The sequence below is a fragment of the Bicyclus anynana genome, chromosome 16 (assembly GCF_947172395.1).
Source record: "Bicyclus anynana chromosome 16, ilBicAnyn1.1, whole genome shotgun sequence".
Lineage (NCBI taxonomy): Eukaryota > Metazoa > Arthropoda > Insecta > Lepidoptera > Nymphalidae > Bicyclus > Bicyclus anynana.
The window spans coordinates 3,439,408-3,457,654 of record NC_069098.1 but is presented as its reverse complement, the minus strand read 5'-3'; the positions used below and the strand labels follow the sequence as shown (position 1 = coordinate 3,457,654).

General features: G+C 35.9%; 1 protein-coding gene across 1 annotated transcript in view; it reads left to right on the top strand.

Annotated features, from left to right (window-relative positions):
- Positions 1-17,562, top strand: part of LOC112050456 (uncharacterized) — a 33,594-nt gene extending 16,032 nt beyond the window's left edge. Inside the window, exons 2-8 of the mRNA XM_024088724.2 lie at positions 575-785; positions 2,029-2,391; positions 3,503-3,688; positions 7,529-7,650; positions 13,658-13,828; positions 14,645-14,815; positions 15,455-17,562. Coding sequence (XP_023944492.2) covers positions 575-785; positions 2,029-2,391; positions 3,503-3,688; positions 7,529-7,650; positions 13,658-13,828; positions 14,645-14,815; positions 15,455-15,745 — 1,515 coding nt within the window. The 3' untranslated portion in view covers positions 15,746-17,562. The remainder of the gene's footprint in view (positions 1-574; positions 786-2,028; positions 2,392-3,502; positions 3,689-7,528; positions 7,651-13,657; positions 13,829-14,644; positions 14,816-15,454) is intronic.
- The last annotated feature ends 685 nt before the right edge of the window (positions 17,563-18,247 follow it).

Genomic DNA, 18,247 nt, shown 5'->3' with positions numbered 1-18,247 from the left:
TCCGATAAAAGTTAAAAAAAAATATATTTAACTACTGACTTGCCTTTGTTTATTTAGGTATGTCTGGATCGTTATTGGCTAAATCAGTCGCTTTTAAAAAATTAAAGCCTTGTAAATATAAATAAATTTAGGTTCTTGCGAAAGACATCATTTTCCTGATTGTATAAGTGCCATAATTGGACCTCAGCGGTGTCACTGGGGGTTTGGTCTGAGCGCTGAAGCATCGCCTGATAGGGCGCAAAGGCAGTAGAATAAATGGGCGGAACGACTATCTATGGGCGTCTCCTTTGAGACTCGGACCTCAGCGTGTTTTGGCCTAAGTGTATCATTCCGGGCGCCCACGAAATCGTGAGTTAGAAAGCCCACACCCAGGTGACGTCAGATATCAAGGACCTCTTTTTCGCCGATAAAGACTGTGTATCTTGTGTTTGTGTTGCCTGGGAAGCGTTGTTATCTCATCGTAATGGTCGTAAAGGCCGAAAGAAATCCAGTTAACGAATGTTCAGTTGTTCACCAATCATATTAGTTGTCAACTAGTCAATGAGTTTTAGAACAAGTGTTTTATCTGTTCCAGAAATGTGCCGAAACAAAGAAGAGTTACACATACAGACAAGTGAGGAAGAACATGGCGATTTTCGCGACATCACTCCGAAAGAAACTATGTTTGGAGGAAAACGATATAGTCTCTGCTCTGTTACCAAATAGCCCGGAATTCCCCGTCGTCGCCTTTGGTACAATACAGGCTGGTTGTATTTTTAGTCCCGTCAATCCTGCTTATAAAGAAAGTAAGTAAATTAATGATAAGCGGCGTAAGGGATGAGCCCTATGCTTAATCTTAGAGGACAAAACATAGGGAGAAGAAGAATAAGTCAATGAATAAATATTATTTTTTATAATTTTTAATAGTGTTTTGTACTTGGCATATTTTGCATTTTATAAGCAATATAATTTTTTTAAAAGTTATTTAATGAGTGAAAGAAAAAGTCAATAGCAAAAGCCAAAATTATCAATTTCATAAATTAAGCGTAGATCTCGAAAGGGTTAGAAATTAATAATTTTTACTAATATTAGCAAACTTAACTAAAAAATTATATCTCACAACAAATAAGTTAAGTCTGGCTTTATTTGAAAGTAAATTCTTGATGGTTAAAACATCTTGTGGCTGCATGTGATTGCTAATAATAATTTTGATCGGGCTGACAATCTTTAAAAATATCCTCTAACGAGTAAGCTTTATGTCATGCAATCTACATAAGTAATTATTATTATTTTATTAAAGAATATCGTAAAAATAATAGTAGGTACATACATAAACACGTACACCATGTATCCATAGAACAATTCTAGTTCTGAGAAAAATTCAAATGTAAACTATTTTAGACGTGCTAAATGCCTAACATCGCGTATTCCTAAGCGCGTTTGAAATAGAGCACATGGATACTGAGTCTATAAATATAAAAGTAGAGATTAGATCAGACTGTGACTAGCTTATAAATAATAGACTAATTCTCGAACATCTGATATCGTAGTAAGCTGTCAAATGTTTTACAGATATTACTTGTACTATAGTAATTGTTTGTACTATATTTTTTAGACACTCTTACGTAGTCAGGAACCCCGTGATCTATAATAAATAGATAGATATAATAAAACTCCAGCAGATCCAATTCTGTATGGAGGGGCATTAAATAATCGATACTGAAGTAAAAAAAACTTGGACAGACATCTTATTATCAAAGTAGATACAACTAGAATTAAAACACAAAATACGATTATCTTTTTAACTAATGAGACAAAATCCTTCTTCCTTTTAAAATATTAAATAACCGTGTAAAACATAGATCTCCTATAGTTCTTCAAATCTTACTTTATTAGTTAATCCATAATTTACATCTAATAGCTACAATGTTACTTATACAAACTAGCATCAATATTTATTAAAGGATTTTTTATCATCAACAATCATTGTTATGTTAGGTATGAAACATCAAACTCATCACCCAATTAAAACAACAATGTTGCTTTCAGTTGAGATAAGCCACCAACTAAGTACGACACAGCCAAAAGTAGTAATAACAATACCCGAGTGTTACGATAACGTAATGAAAGGAATGAAACTTGCCAAGAGTCGCGCAAAAGTAATCATTGTTGATAGCCCCAACAAAGCAATACCGGCCGGTGTGATAAGGTACACAGAAATTGCCGAATCCGGTGAAACCGACTATATTTTACTGGATACAATTGATAAAAAAGATGACGACGTGGCTTTTATACCATTTTCAAGTGGAACTACAGGTTTACCTAAAGGAGTTGAGATCACATACAAAAATTTGCTAGCTGCAGCTGAAATTATGGCCGTAAAAGAGAACTGTTTTCCGATTTTAACACATGGTAAGTTATTGATTAAAATTGTCCATTGTATACCAATAAGCCTCAATAGCAAACTAGACGATTTAGGGGAAGACCTACATATATGCCACACGGTTTTATTTAAAATATCAATGAGCCCAATTGCTTTCTTTTTAAAGCAAATACGTATTATTGTAAGCAGTAACGCTGCTTATAATAATATTGAAGTATGTAGAGATGGACTTACCAGCAGGAAAAAACTAGATGCATATGGCCAAAGATAGGGAAAAATGGAGGAGGCTTTTACCCATAGGGGGCCACATAATAAAATAACAGAAATACTTTAAAATTTATTGTTAACATATTATGTATTGTAAAACTGTTAAGTGGAAATAAAGCTGTAATAATAATAATAATGTAGATAAATCTTGGGGCACATGTAATATCTATCATTCTATTTTGTCATCATCATCATCTATTTTGTCTGTTCAATAGATACCCTAAATTGATGAGGAAACTTGTCAGTTGACTTGTACCTAAGAGTTTGCGAATTATTGTAACATTATGTCATAAAACTGTTTAACTTAAGAATATTTTTACTCCATCCATTATATTTATAGGTTAATTAAGAGTTCGCCGTGACATCCAACTAAGTAAACTTACGACTGAAGACTAATTAGATAGTAACTGCGATAATAAAGATCCGTTTTAATTAGATACATATGACATAAAACATTGACGACTACGAAGTACATTAACAACCGAGATAATTATGATAAAGTTTACGTAACATTTATCTTAAATTCTCTATAATCTGCTTAAAGACTTTGTTGCTAGGACTACAGTAACTTCAATATAAGAACCCAAAGCTGCTGTAGTAGGATCATACCAAATTTGGCTGAAAGCACAATACGAGAGGAAAATGGTAGTGTTAACTAGATTAAAAACAGCTTCTTAACACTCGCGAGTCATAAAGGATCTGCTGAAGTTATTCTCTCTGTCACTATGGACCCGGCATCTGCACAGCGAATTAATGGAATGTTAAGATATTTTCACTCTCTCTTAATAACTGGCGAATTAATGGAATGCTATGATATTGGTCTTTCTCTCCCTCTCACTCTCGCTCCTAATTAATAACCGTTCCATATTCCAGGTGACTTCCAAGACGTAGTACCGTGTATACTACCATTCTTCCACATATACGGAATGGTTGTTACTCTACTTGGGCATTTCACAAACGGCTGCAAATTAGTAACTCTGCCAAGGTTCTCAACTAGTCTATATTTCGACGTGCTAAGAAACCAGAATCCGACTCTTTTGTATGTGGTGCCTCCTGTTGGTAAGTTCTATCATTTAATAATTAAAATGATTTTAATGTATGCTAGTTTTGCTTTTTTTTTACTTTGTCTTGTTGATAAATTATATCTATAATAATTTATAAAGAGGAAAAGTGTGTTTGTTGTATCTATGGATGGTGGTGTTGTATCTATGGATCTGCTGAACCGATTTTACACGGTCATGGTCACACACGTAGAGAAATAACAAAATTCTCAGGTAAGTCTTCTTTGTCGCTGCGCTCTTGACAGAGCGGTCGTGGTCTTTAGGACGTGTTGGAGGCAGATGTAATACGCCTCACGAGCATTCGCCACTTCTCCCTTTGTGTAGTGAGTCGCGTACATTCATGCAAGGGACCGCCTACAGCAGATTTAATCTGGTCGGTCCATCGCATGGGTGACCTTCCGCGTGGCCTAGTTCCCTCCACCTTCCCTTGCACAACAAGGCGTTCGATACAATCATTCCCTTGCCGGGAGACATGTCCAAAAAACTGAAGAATGCGACTGTGTACTAATGTCGAGAGACGTTGTTTTATGTCGAGTTCTTGGAGTATAGAGACGTTAGTGCGGAACTCAGTCCAGGAGATTCCCAGCATTCGTCTCCAACACCACATCTCCAGAGCATCTATCTTTTTTTTCTCGACTTGTCGCAAGGTCCATGTCTCTGCTGCGTATAAGAAAATGGGGAAAACAAGAGTTTTTACGAGCCGGATCTTGGTGGTTTTGGTAACCTTCTTGTTCCGCCATATTTTCTTCAGCCTGTCCATTGCGGTTCTTGTGATTGCCATACGTCGCTTAACTTCGTCTACGCAACCGCCACTGTTTGTGATTAAAGCTCCTAGATATATGTATCTTGGTTTTGCTGCGATTAATTTTTAATACAAACTCCTGGCTCACGTGCTCCATTTTGAGAAGTAGTCGCTCCATACTGCAAGCACTAGTCGCAAATAAGGTGGTATCGTCTGCGTATCGTAGATTCGATATCTTGTATCCTCCAATAGTGATGCCGTCAGTCCAGTCTTCGAGAGTAATTCGCATGACCAGTTCGGTATACGCATTGAACAAGAGCGGTGATATTATGCATCCTTGGCGAACACCTGCGTTGGGATGAAAACTTTTCGACATAGTGTCATCCGTCCGCACAGATGCAGTTCCATCTTCGTAAAGACGTCGAAGAAGATGAATTAAATGTTTTGGTGTACCCATGTCTAGTAGCACAGTCCACAGTTTAGGCCATTTTACAGAGTCAAACGCCTTCGAAAAGTCAACAAAGCATATGTAGGTCGGCTTGTTGAACTCACGTGCCTTCTCTATGATTTGGCGAACGATTAAAATCTGCTCACGGGTACCCTTGCCTTTTACAAAACCGGCTTGTTCTGGTGCGATCTCTTTCGACAGGAAGTTTTTCAGTCGTTCGTTAAGAATGTGCAGCATAATTTTACTAGCGTGAGAAATAAGAGCTATTAAACGGTAATTGCTACACTTCTTTGTGGAGCCCTTTTTATGCAAAGGAACGAAAACTGTGTACGTCCACTCTTTCGGCCATGATCCTGATTGCCATATTTTGTTGCAAATGTTATGGAAAATATGGACACCTATATCATCCAAAGCTTTTATGGTTTCTATAGGGATAGCATCTCCACCTGTAGATTTTCCGTTCTTTAGATGTGCAATGGCGGCCTTAACTTCGGATTTAAGAATGTCTGGCTCCAGGTTCTCGTTTCCAGGCTCTGTGTTTTGGAAGTTCTCGGACTGATTATCCTGAAACAGGGACAGGCAGTAATTTTTCCAAACTTCAGTGATATTCTCCAGCTCAGTGACAACTCGTCCATCACTATCCTCGATTGCCCAGGTCTTAGAAGAAATTGACTTGGTGATGATCCGAATTTTTTGGTGGAGATCCCTGGACTCGTGTCTATTAGAGTGATTTTCGACTTCTTCACAAATCCTTAGGAGATAATCGTTATAATCTCGCCTGCAACCTGCCTGTACTTGCGCTGATAATTTGTTTAAATCACAAACCTTCACCTCAGGTAAGTATGCAGGTTTATTAACGATGTTTTTCCTTTACCGCTTCAGGTAATTATCATTAGGTATTTATGATATTAGTTGTTAAAAAAAATTAAACTTATCACCTTAAACCCGTAAAACCGGATTGAAGAAACGTGGCGGGTCTATGCTGTATATCCCCTCTCCTATGAGGAAGAAGGCCTAGCACTGTAGTGGGTATTAAAATAGGCTAATAAACACGATGTACCTACTATAAATCCGATATCTATAAAGTTCCACCTAAAATAAAAATTATATTGTAACATTAATGTACGCGTACGTAAGAAATGTAAGAAATTAAATATCACGTGTCTCAATAGGTGAAGGAAAACATCGTGGGGAAACCTGCATACCAGATAATTATCTTAATTCTCTGCGTGTGTGAAGTCTGCCAATCCGCATTGGGCCAGCGTGGTGGACTATTGACCTTACCCCTCTCATTCTGAGAGGAGACTCGAGCTCAGCAGTGAGCCGTATATGGGTTGATAACGACGATTAATGTACGCGTACGTTTTGAATGGTTTGCGTTATGTCAGGGTCTGCTACTATGTATGCCGTAATTGACAATTAGTGCCATAATATTGCGCATCCGATCAAGGTCAGTAAACTCATAAGGAAAATTGAAATTAGGTATTCCATATGATTATTACAAAATGTTTCTTCAAACAATAACTTGTATGTTACCTAATCGTGCAATACGTAGTTTATCACCTATTACCTATATTAAAATATGGAATACTATTTATCTTAATCTGTTTACTGATCATTAATGTCAGACGAACGGACATCTATACTAATATTATAAAGCTGAAGAGTTTGTTTGTTTGTTTGATTGAACGCGCTAATCTCAGGAACTACTGGTCCGATATGAAAAATTCTTTCAGTGTTAGATAGCCCATTTATCGAGGAAGGCTATAGGCTATATTTTATCCCCGTATTCCTACGGGAACGAGAACCACGAGGGTGAAACCGCGCGGCGTCTACTAGTTATCCGATAAATCCGGTTTCCACACATCCGCAGGCATGTGCTAGTAAGTCATAAATCGATTGACGTGTTCTTGATAATTATCTGCCTGCTTTATTATCTAAGATCCTGAATAAGGTCAACCTTCACCTATCTGCTTATCGGATGAAAATTATATTTTATCGAATATCGACCAAAGACCTGCAGTTTTAACTGAACAGTCGAATGTGCAGTTAAATCATCCGTGTATTGTCCGTCAGTTTTGACTGTAGGTACCTCTACAATCTATAGATTTTTGAATGATTTTGATTGAAATTGCGATCAGATAAAACTGTTCAGTTATAACTGCGCAGTTAAAACTATAGCGCCTTTAATAGAGCTGCCTTAAAATTTAAATGAAGGTCGACTTGTCGACTATTCTCTATGTCACTCTCTAATTTTAATTTGACAATAATATGTCGCATAATAATTTAAAGAGAAACCATCTTGATATAAAAAGTAGAACATCATATTTATTTAGGGAAATGATACTGATAAGCTTCTTTTTCTACCTTCATAGGGCGTATAGAATCCGGTCCATGTACCTCTAACTTTTCATTTAAGTGCATTTTAAGACATTAAACATCACGTGTCTCAAACGGTAAAGGATAAACATCTTGAGGAAACCTGGTGCTTCTCTACGTGTGTGATGTCTGTCAATCTGCATTGGGCCAGCGTGGTGGACTATTAGCCTAACCCCTCTCACCTTGAGAGAAAACGCTCAACAGTGTGGGTGCTCTCCAATATTGGTTGTGAATAAGCTTCTATAATGTTTAATATGATATCTTTCCAGCTATTCTCCTCGCCAAACACCCAGACGTTACGAAGGATCATTTCAAGAATGTCAGAACGATTGTTTGCGGCGCAGCACCTTTGGCATCCTCCGATGTTACTGCACTATTAGAGAAAGGAAATGTTAGTACACTACATTTTATTAATTACACTGACTTCACTTAATGTTATAATAGTGACTATAGCTTAGCAACTTCGTTCGTAACACTCTCGAAGATCCGCGCGGGCCGGGGGGCGTATAGCGATGAATGCAAAACCCACGTCTGATGCACCTCGATTCCCTGTACGCACGATTTTACACCCGCGCAGTCTTTTCCCTCGTCGCCCGCATAACATGGGAGTGTCATCAACGAACTTGCCTGACTATAATATCGTGTTATGTCTTAAATTAAAGATCGTCATGAACAGTGACTTCAAATAGTTGGAGAAAGACTAAGATTAAGTTATTGGACGTTATCTTAGTGTAATAATAATTTATAAGTTGAGTTCAAAGTTAAATTAAGTACTAATTAGTCACATAAGCAGGCTAAATAGTAACCTTATGAAGTACCAAATTGGTACTTTACAACAGAGAGAGAAAAATAAAACTTGATTTTACTACATGTTTTAAAATCTCACCCTGTTAGTGGTCTACTCATCAAATCAAATCAAATCAAAATTTGTTTATTGCGAATTCAGGTTACAGTCAGATCTTATTGAAATAAACACCAAATTCCGCCTTACAGCTTGCAATATCATTATAAAAAACATTATTATTTACAATAATCAATTCACACACTTATTTGTACAGTGATTAATTAATTAGTAGGTACATTGAATATTTTAAAGAATAATTCTAATGATGCCTTTACGTCAATATAATGTCAGTTTATGTCAAAGATAAGTAAAATGATAAATTGCAAAAAAAAAAAAATTAGTCATTAATATGGTGTATTTGTATAGTAAGACTATAATAAGTCTTGAAATCAATTGAAATTGGTTTATTCATCAAGGTACTCTTTGATGGAGTAGTATGCTTTGTTTATTAAAAAATTCTTTAATTGTTTCTTAAACCTTGCCAAGTTGGAATTATTTTTTATATTAAATGTCAGCTTATTGTAAATATTTATTGATTGGCAAAATACACTTTTCCGAAACTGTGCTGATTTTGCAGCTTGTCCATGACCATGACATGATACATTCGACGCAAAATAATATAGATTTATTTGAGAGTAGTATTCTTTATAAAAACTATTTTCACTACTACATTATTTTAGAATAATCTAGGTTGTATCCTGAGCTTGTTTAAAATGAATGTTTTACTGATAAAGGATAACAAGGACATCAACTTGCTAAATGCCGATAGGTTAACTGCAGTAGATACAACTCGTGCCTTGTTAACTTGACACCGGGGTCCAATAATGGTTGTACTTTGTTTGGTAGTCAGGTTTAAAGTTAATGCGCACGAGTTATACAAAAATTATTGTGTTGTATTAGTTCTGTGATAAGTATTGTACCACATACTGAACTGATTTTGATAATTCTTTTACCACTAGTAAGCCACGTTACTTGTGAGTCAGCTATAGGTATTTTATCTCCGATTTCTCACGGGAACAGGAACTACTAGCTAGGACAGTATACAATTTTTTTTGAAAAAAAAAGTTAATGGGCAAGTCATAGTCCATGTGCCATTGTCCATTTGCCATTTTCTGAGTTTCAATGTTTAGTTTGAGCAGTTTATCAATGATAGCCAAGTTTTTTAAAGAGCTTACTAATTAGGCATTTTTCTGTAGCAAACAAATCACATTCAATAAAGTTTATTTCCACGTCTGATACGTTGTTGTTGTCCTGGACGTGTTGACCGTGAGAATTTCGATAAAAATCTAGAATTATATCCTTATTTGTTAAGTAATTTTCCTGTTATTAAGTCTTTGTGCGTGGTTTAAAATACGAAAAATAATATATAAAATTTATGATAGGTATCTACTTTGCTACGTGTTCATAATTTACCTTAAAATTTAATTTTAAATTTTCTTGGAGGGTTTTATAATTAGGAGCAGAAATAACCAGTATTTTTTTATTGAATGCCAAGTTAGCCCTTGACTGCGTTCACTGCGCACTGCGCTCTCACATAATGTTTAGTGACAATTCAGTCCAAGGTGGAAGTGGGCTAACTTGGAAGAGGTTGCTACAAGAATATTCTACCCATACTTCTGGCGGTTTCTACACGTCTTCGTACCGGAACGCTTAATAGCTTGGCTGTATGTCTGTGCCGGTATGGTGGTGACTTGCCAGACCAGACCTGATCAAATTTAGAAATAAAAAAATTCTAAACGGACCCAATCTGGGCATCGAACCCGGGACCACTTTGTTGAGTGCTCTACCAACTGCGCCAGAGAGGTCATCAAAAATAGGGTTCAGGCTAATGATAGAATTAAATATTTTTCATATTTATAATCAATCACAAGTAAACTCAGGTTTCAAGGCATATTTTAATGCGTCGGTTAGTTAGTTAGTTAAAAAGTGAAAGACATCTCTGACTCAGAGTTACATAATTATTTGTTCGGTGGAGACCCTTGGGCCATGAAGTCGCAGTGCCAAAAATTCCTCCGAATCATTTCACCGCGGCTGGTTGCCTCGACTGGTGAAAGAAGGGCTGGCTCATTTTTTGCGCAAAGGATCAGCCTGGCTGTCCAGCGCGGAAATGCAGCCAGTATTCTTGCCACCATTCCACGTGGGCATGATTTGGATATAGTAATTAGGATAAGTTAGCTTGAGCTCTTTAAGGTAGGTACTTATTATTTCTTAAACCTGCTGTATATACATTTTACGATTTACTTTATCATTATCATCATCCGATATTTCATATCAGCTCAAATTATAATTGTGAATTATAATAGATAAACGTCTATTATATTTTTAACTAGTTACTTAGGCGCTAAAGATTATAGGATAGTCACGTCAAAGCTATCGTTTACTTTACGATAACCATAGAACTTATAGCATAAGCGACGATAACAATGATTATTTATGTTAGCTATCAAACAATCGTAGACGATTATTGGAACTATAAATGGAAGTTCGACATTTTAATAGAATTATACTGGAGGTTCCTCCAGAACGAGGAAACTCCTCACAAGTAGCCTTCTCAAGAATAACCCCTTCTGTATCTAACCCCTTCTGTGTTCGGTTAACTGCTGGATCAAGACCCTTGATCCAGCAGTTAACCGAAAGCTTCCTATGGTGATGGTCAAAATAGCGATCAATATTGGCACTAATAGTAGGAGAGCTGGCAAGAATTTTTGGGTAGGTATTTGAGGCAAGCTGAAAACTTGTCCTGTACCTCTCCTATTATATCCCAATACGAAACTGCAGACCTGGCTGGTGAGTAGCGGGGCTAAATCAACCCCCAAAATTTTAAAAATATTTTTTTTTTTTATCCAAAAATATACTTGAGGCAATTTGCAATTTTTATATGTTGTAGTTTAATATTTATAGAATATAAAAAAAAATAAGCCAGACGATTCAGTCGGGGTTTTAACATTGCCAGGCGCGTTCAAAAATATTTTGCAAAAAAATATAAAAAATGTATTTGAGGCAACTTGAAATTTTAATAGAGTATTATTTATAACTAAAAAATAAGACTCTCAAAAAGACAGATCATTTCGGTGGGACTTTTTACCTGCCAGGTGATCTTATAAAGTAATGATTACAAAAATATAAAATTACAAAATCAGATTTATTGAAATAGAAAAATTATATACTAATAATACAGCTGCAGAATTATTATGAGTATACAAATATCAATGTAATTAATTCCCTGTCATATCAGAAAGAAATTGTCATTCTTCTTCTGTAGATGCTCCTTCATCAGAGCTATCAGAATCAACTTCAGATTCATCTGTGTCTAATTCGGATACCCCTGCATTATCTGCGAAAAGTAATATATATGGATTGATTAAATAAATCATAGTAATTAAAATACAGCAGTTAAAAAAAAAACTATGTATACGCACCTGTAGTATCATTTTCAATATTATTTTGTTTATTGTTTTCATGAACAATAGCGTCGAATACTGATTGCGGCATACAATCTCCGTCGAACCAGTGGAAATGTAGCGTATCCTCATGAAGTGTCCATCCGTTTCTATTCGGTGTCAAACTGCTGAGGAATCGCAAATATGCATTTCTCCAAATACTCGTTATATATTGCGTTCTTAAAAGATGTTGTTGTAATTCAGCTTTGCACGGAGGTAAAGTAGAGGGATCCCAATTTTAAAGTTTTTTTGAAAGGTTCATCTTCAGTGTTAGCTTTGTAAGTTACACAAAATTTTTGAAACCGTGCTGCATTTATATTTGATATATTTTTATATCCATAAATTTCACAAATAAATGCTTCCAAAATTGGCAAAATTTCTTCACGTGATCCGGTAATATGTGCAACTCCAAGATCTGTTAAAGCTTTTTGATAATTTTGATTTTTTATCAATATTTTATATGGCCTTATTTTTCCTTTTTGGAAAAATGATGGATTACAATCGCATCCTGTTAATGCATGAAAACCAGGTAAACTTGCACATAAAGATGGCCCTAATTCCATGTATAATTTTGTTACATTGATGTACCTTTTAGAGTTCCCAGTGCCATACTCCATAAAAATGTTAAGGTCATCGCTTTGAAGATGATCCATATTTCCTAGCATGATTATCAGTACGTCTGTATCCGAACTTTTAAGAAGAACGTTCGTCTTTCTATATGTATCGAGCTTACACATGGTGGATTATCTTAGTATCAGCTTCTTCGTGATTATTACAGGCCAGATTCTCATCAATAGTCATTTCAACAACATTATTTTTCACAATATATGAATAACACGAATCATAATTCAACTTTATTAATGTGTTACCAATAAATGTTGCCGTTTCATCTGTAGCCCAATAATCAATTAAAAACTGGACAAAACTCTCTTTAAATTTAATATTTTTCAATTCTTTCATAAAGTCTGTTGGTCTAGTTTGGCTGGGACCAATGATATTGAAATCAATTGAAAAAAAATATTGATATATTTTTGTAATCATTACTTTATAAGATCACCTGGCAGGTAAAAAGTCCCACCGAAATGATCTGTCTTTTTGAGAGTCTTATTTTTTAGTTATAAATAATACTCTATTAAAATTTCAAGTTGCCTCAAATACATTTTTTATATTTTTTTGCAAAATATTTTTGAACGCGCCTGGCAATGTTAAAACCCCGACTGAATCGTCTGGCTTATTTTTTTTTATATTCTATAAATATTAAACTACAACATATAAAAATTGCAAATTGCCTCAAGTATATTTTTGGATAAAAAAAAAAAATATTTTTAAAATTTTGGGGGTTGATTTAGCCCCGCTACTCACCAGCCAGGTCTGCAGTTTCGTATTGGGATATAATAGGAGAGGTACAGGACAAGTTTTCAGCTTGCCTCAAATACCTACCCAAAAATTCTTACCAGCTCTTGGACTATAACAGTAGCTTATCGTTCTTTGTAGGGGCCATATATCAAAATTATTAATTGGAGGGCCCAATTTATGAAGAGTAAAGATTTATTACAAAAGAAACAAAAATGCTCGCCTAAAATAAATATAACAGAAACGTATGGAGTGAGTGACTTATGTAGGATGTTCCCAACTTTTAGACGCACGCCTAACCAGGGAAAAGTGAGATTGTGAATTACATAATTTTTACAAATTTTTGGTGATGCATGTCAGGGGCCCCCTATAGTTCGGGGGCCCCGTATCATTGATACGGCTGAAACTAGCTACGCCCCTGGGCTCCCACTACGACTGGAGCAGCTATGCAAGTCATGCTTCCTTCTGCCGCTACATTAATATAAGGTTGTTGTTATTTAATAAAAACAAAACAAAAAATTTAAATATGATATACACTAAACTATGTACACCTATCTAACGTTTTTGCTTACTGTTTTACTTTACTTTACTTTTCTTTTTGTAATGTATTTTTAAGTGCTAGTCCAACGGAAAACATAAGAAAATCCTACCTGGTCTCCACGATACAGATCAATCTAGTGTGGAGACCACAGGCAATCAAATACTCGGTTTTTGTATCTATTTTTCGTTAATAAAGATTTTATTTATTTATTTATTTTAAGGGCAAAATGGAGTTCTGTCAAGGGTTCGGCGCGACTGAGACCACATCGTTAGCGACGTCCACATTCATCGGAACCAACGAAGTGGACTACTCGAGTTGTGGTTTCGGTCTCGCCAACATTGAGATGATGTTTGTGGACCCCGCCACTGTGCAACCGGTTCCTTTTGGTGAGGTGAGTACAGTTTTTAGTTGTTAAAGGAATGATTGTATCATAATCATCATTGATATCCACTGCTGGACATAGGTCTCTTGCATGGACTACCAAACACAACGGTCTCGAGCCACCAGCATCCAGCGGCTCCCAGCAACCCGCTTGATGTCCCCAGTTTAAGTTAGGGGTTGATCAACACTGCGCTTTCCAGTGCGGGTCGCCCTTCCAGCACCCCTCAATTCCCCAACGTCCATCGGTTCTTTGAACTATATACCCTGCCCATTGCAATTTCAGCTTCGCGACTCGCTGTTATGTTTATGAATCGTTCTTCTACAAAAAAAACCTCATTTCTGATAGAGCCACTCAGAGAAACTCCAAGCAAAGCTTGCTCCATTGCCGGCTTAGTGACTTTAGGGATATTCTTATGAGGGCCACAGTCAGCAACCAAGTTTATTTATGTGATAACTAGCTGACGCCGCGCGGTTTCCGTTTCTTAAGAATATAGGGATAATGTATAGCCTATAGCCTTCCTCGGTAAATGGGCTATCTAACACTGAAGTAATTTATCAAAGCGGACCAGTAGTTACTGATATTAGCGCGTTTAAGCAAACCTTCAATAGCTCAACGGTAAGAGCGGTTGGACTCATCACCGATGGGGTGGTGGCTCAATCCTCACCCCGTTGGCCTATTGTCGTACCCACTCCTAGCACAGTCTATCCCGACTAGTTGGAGGAAATGGGAATATTGGTCATATTTTAAAATGGCAAATATTCTTTAAAAAAAAAACCTCTTCATCTCTATAATATTAGTATAGATAATTTCAACTTACTATTCCAGTCAGGAGAACTCTGCATCAGATCTCCCACAGTGATGAAGGGGTACTACAAGAACGACAAAGCAACGAAGGAGACGCTGACAGAAGATGGATTCTTCAGGACTGGTGATCTGGGACATTACGATCCCAAGTACGGCATCTACGTTACTGATAGAATTAAGGAACTTATTAAGGTATGCTAATCGTATTACCTATTATATATATTACTAGCAAAACCTCCCGGTTTCACGCGCGTATATAGTAATGTAGTTTTCTATTGGTTATAGATATTTAAAAATCAGTTCAGTAGTTTTGAGTTTAATCGTTATATACCTACAAAATACAAGAAATGTAAAAGGAAACCCAGGAAATAATAATATCTTCGAAATTATCTTAAGTAGTTTTCACATCTAAACGGCTTGACAAATTTAAATATACTATTATCTGGTTTTGTTATCTCTAATTTAAATGTAATTAAATTCAAGAAAAAGAAAATAAAAAAACCCAAGAATTTACTTGGGTTTTTTGGCTATTTAGCCAAAATCTCCAACATGAAAACTCATATAGAAGTAGTAAAGAACTATTTTGAATAGAAACTGGCATAAAACGTTTTATGAAGCAAACCGTATAAACTATCAGATTTTTATTCCATTTGCTGCAATTTCAACAACCAAAAAAAAATAATACAAAACGTCAATCGGTTTTTGTTGTCCAAGAAATCCAAGAAAATAACATCCAAGAGTCCATATATTCATAATGAACTTCCGCAAAGAAACGCCTTCTTCTGTTTAATTACAAAAAAGTTATTAAAATCATCGATTTTGTTTATCCAGGTAAAAGGAATGCAAGTAGCTCCAGCGGAACTGGAAAGCATACTACGTTCACACCCTGCGGTCCAGGATGCTGCAGTCATTGGCATCCCCCACGAGTACTATGGCGAGGCGCCAAAAGCCTTCATCATCAAGAAGAACGGTCTCAACGCGTCTTCAGAAGAGATCCAAGACTATGTTGCCAGCAAAGTGGCTTCTTTCAAAAAGATCGAAGAAGTTGTATTTGTCAATGACATCCCCAAAACTAGTTCGGGGAAGATTTTGAGAAAGGAATTGAAGAAAATGCATGCGTAACTGTAATATAATTGTAAATAATTTTATAGTATGACTGCGATTTTGCTTCTATACGGTGGAAAGGCGTTAGATAACGTCATAATTATAAATTATTTGGTCCAGGTTTGGCTAGTGGGAGGCTTCGGCCGTGGTTTCCATCCTACCGACAAAGACGTACCGCCAAGCCACTTAGTCTTACAGTACGATGTCGTGAAGAAATCGAAAGGGGTGTGGCTTTTCATCCTCGTTCTAACCGTTCATCAAGTTAGCCCGCTTCCATCTCATCTCAACTGTTCCTTTTACAAAATTGCTTTACTGTAAGCATACTCTTAATTTATATACAATTTAAAAAACTGTCATCATCCCTATTCTAAAACTGTCAAAGCAAAATTATCCAGTTTTAAGTGAATTTTTCTACATGATTATTGTGCGTCCTTTTATTGAGGTCAATGGTAGGATGTTTTCAGCTTTTGGGCTCACGCTTAGCCAGGGAAAAAAAAAAGATTGTGGATTACCTACATTTTGCTAATTTAGCATTCACACATAAGAGGCCCCTGTAGACCAGGGACCCCGTATCGCTGATACGGCGTTAGCTACGCCCCTGGTTAAAAGTCAGTTTAAAGAGCAAGAAGTATTTGTTTCTAAATTCAATCGAATCTAAAGTTGATATACTTACACGTATCTAGTACGTACATAAATATGGCATTTCTTTTGAAAGTTTGAATGATCTCTAAATAATTGAGTGCGTGATTTTTAACTGTTTATAATGTTTACTTGTAAGTATTGTAAGAATGTATAAAATATTTTGGTAGGAGTTAAGGGAATATTAGCAATAATCATCACAGAAAATAATGGATTGGTAAACTCTTTTTAATAAATGTATTTACATTGTACGTGTGGCGTGCACTTCTTATATGCAAAACTGCACTCCCTGTCGGGGAGTGCCCAGTTCGCACGAGAGTTTTTTTAATGGACGTTAAAAAATCGTTTTAATATAGTATGTAGTTAAATGATGTTCTTTTTCCAACGCCCAAAATTTAAAATGCAACACTGCCTGAAAATAGCGTCGTGTTTTAAAAACGCTGTCGTGTGAATATATACTTGGGAATGCATTTTGTTGTATATGAACGTTTTTGTAACATCCGCTAAAAAAAACTCTCGTGCGAATAAAGGCTTACGGCTCGTGTATTGGACACTGCGTGCATGACGGCTCGACTTATGAAACGTCTTCGCCGCCGTCTGCGCTGCAGAATCGTTGACCGTCAATGGCTGACTTAAGAATCTTTATTGGAGAAGGGGTTTTCCATTTGTCTGTTTACGCCTACCCTACTTAAAAAACTTGTGCTCGCCACTTATTGTACCTACTCGGAATTGGGGCCATACTAATGTTAGGATAATTTATGTGAATTAATGATATTTTTGAATGTTTAAATGTCATTGTAAAATACAAAGTGCCTGCTACTTAACTTAACTATCACAATTTTCGCAATTTTTTGGATAGATTTATAATGGGAATTTTAAACAAATTGGAGGGATTTATACAAACTACAAATACACCTATAATTAAATGAGCTTTTATAATGTATTATGTATATTTTTAGAGTTTTTCAAAATTACAAAATTGAACCAAATTATTTTACTAAATTAGTGACAAATGCATTATTAATATTATTATTCTTGTTTGTATACAATTTTAAAATTAAATTTATTAAAGTTTATTTAAAAATAATGATATATACAATTATTGTTTATCTCTTTATTTGGCTTTATAAATAAAGGAATTGTTTTTATCACAATATTTGTTATATGGAAATTAAAGTTGTTTCAAAAAATGTTTTTTTTTTGTCTTTTTATTAACCCTTATAACCTACCTAAAATGTTTATAAAAGACGGAGAGATCGTGGATTTAATCCTCCGCACACTGAAATATTGTCGGAGGTACTTACTCATTTCGTAGGTACCCACGTAATAAAATATTTCGTAATAAAAAAAAATTAAAAAATCAAATTTTTGAAATTTTTCTTGGCGATATTTCTCAAAATCTACTAGTCCGAATCGATTCAAATGTTTTAAGAACTGTAAGTTAAGTAAAGCCCTTTTAAACACTGCCTTATTTGTTCAAATCTTTGAAGTCGTTAAAAAGCTATGAGAGGGTTACATACTTACATACACACCAACTCCTACTGTAAGACAGTCACGATCGTCAAAATAGTCAAGAAAGCTTCCTCCTCTTTCTCCTCCTAGGGCTCAATACGATTCGATTGTTATCGCCGCGTTGCAACGACTTGCGGTACGGACGGCTAACGGTTTCAGTGTGCTCGTGGCGTTCGAGCCGTCCACATCTCTTGTTGTGTAATTCATTATGGGTTACTTGGGATAGGCGGGGAGAGTAACTTGAGTGGAAAAGGGGAGTGTTTGTTAACAGTCAAAGGATCCTTTAACCCTACACACAACGTTCATTCTCTGCCATTCTAGGGTCTTATTTTGGTTACAGTTTGATTTGTTAATTAAGTCGTCCTGACA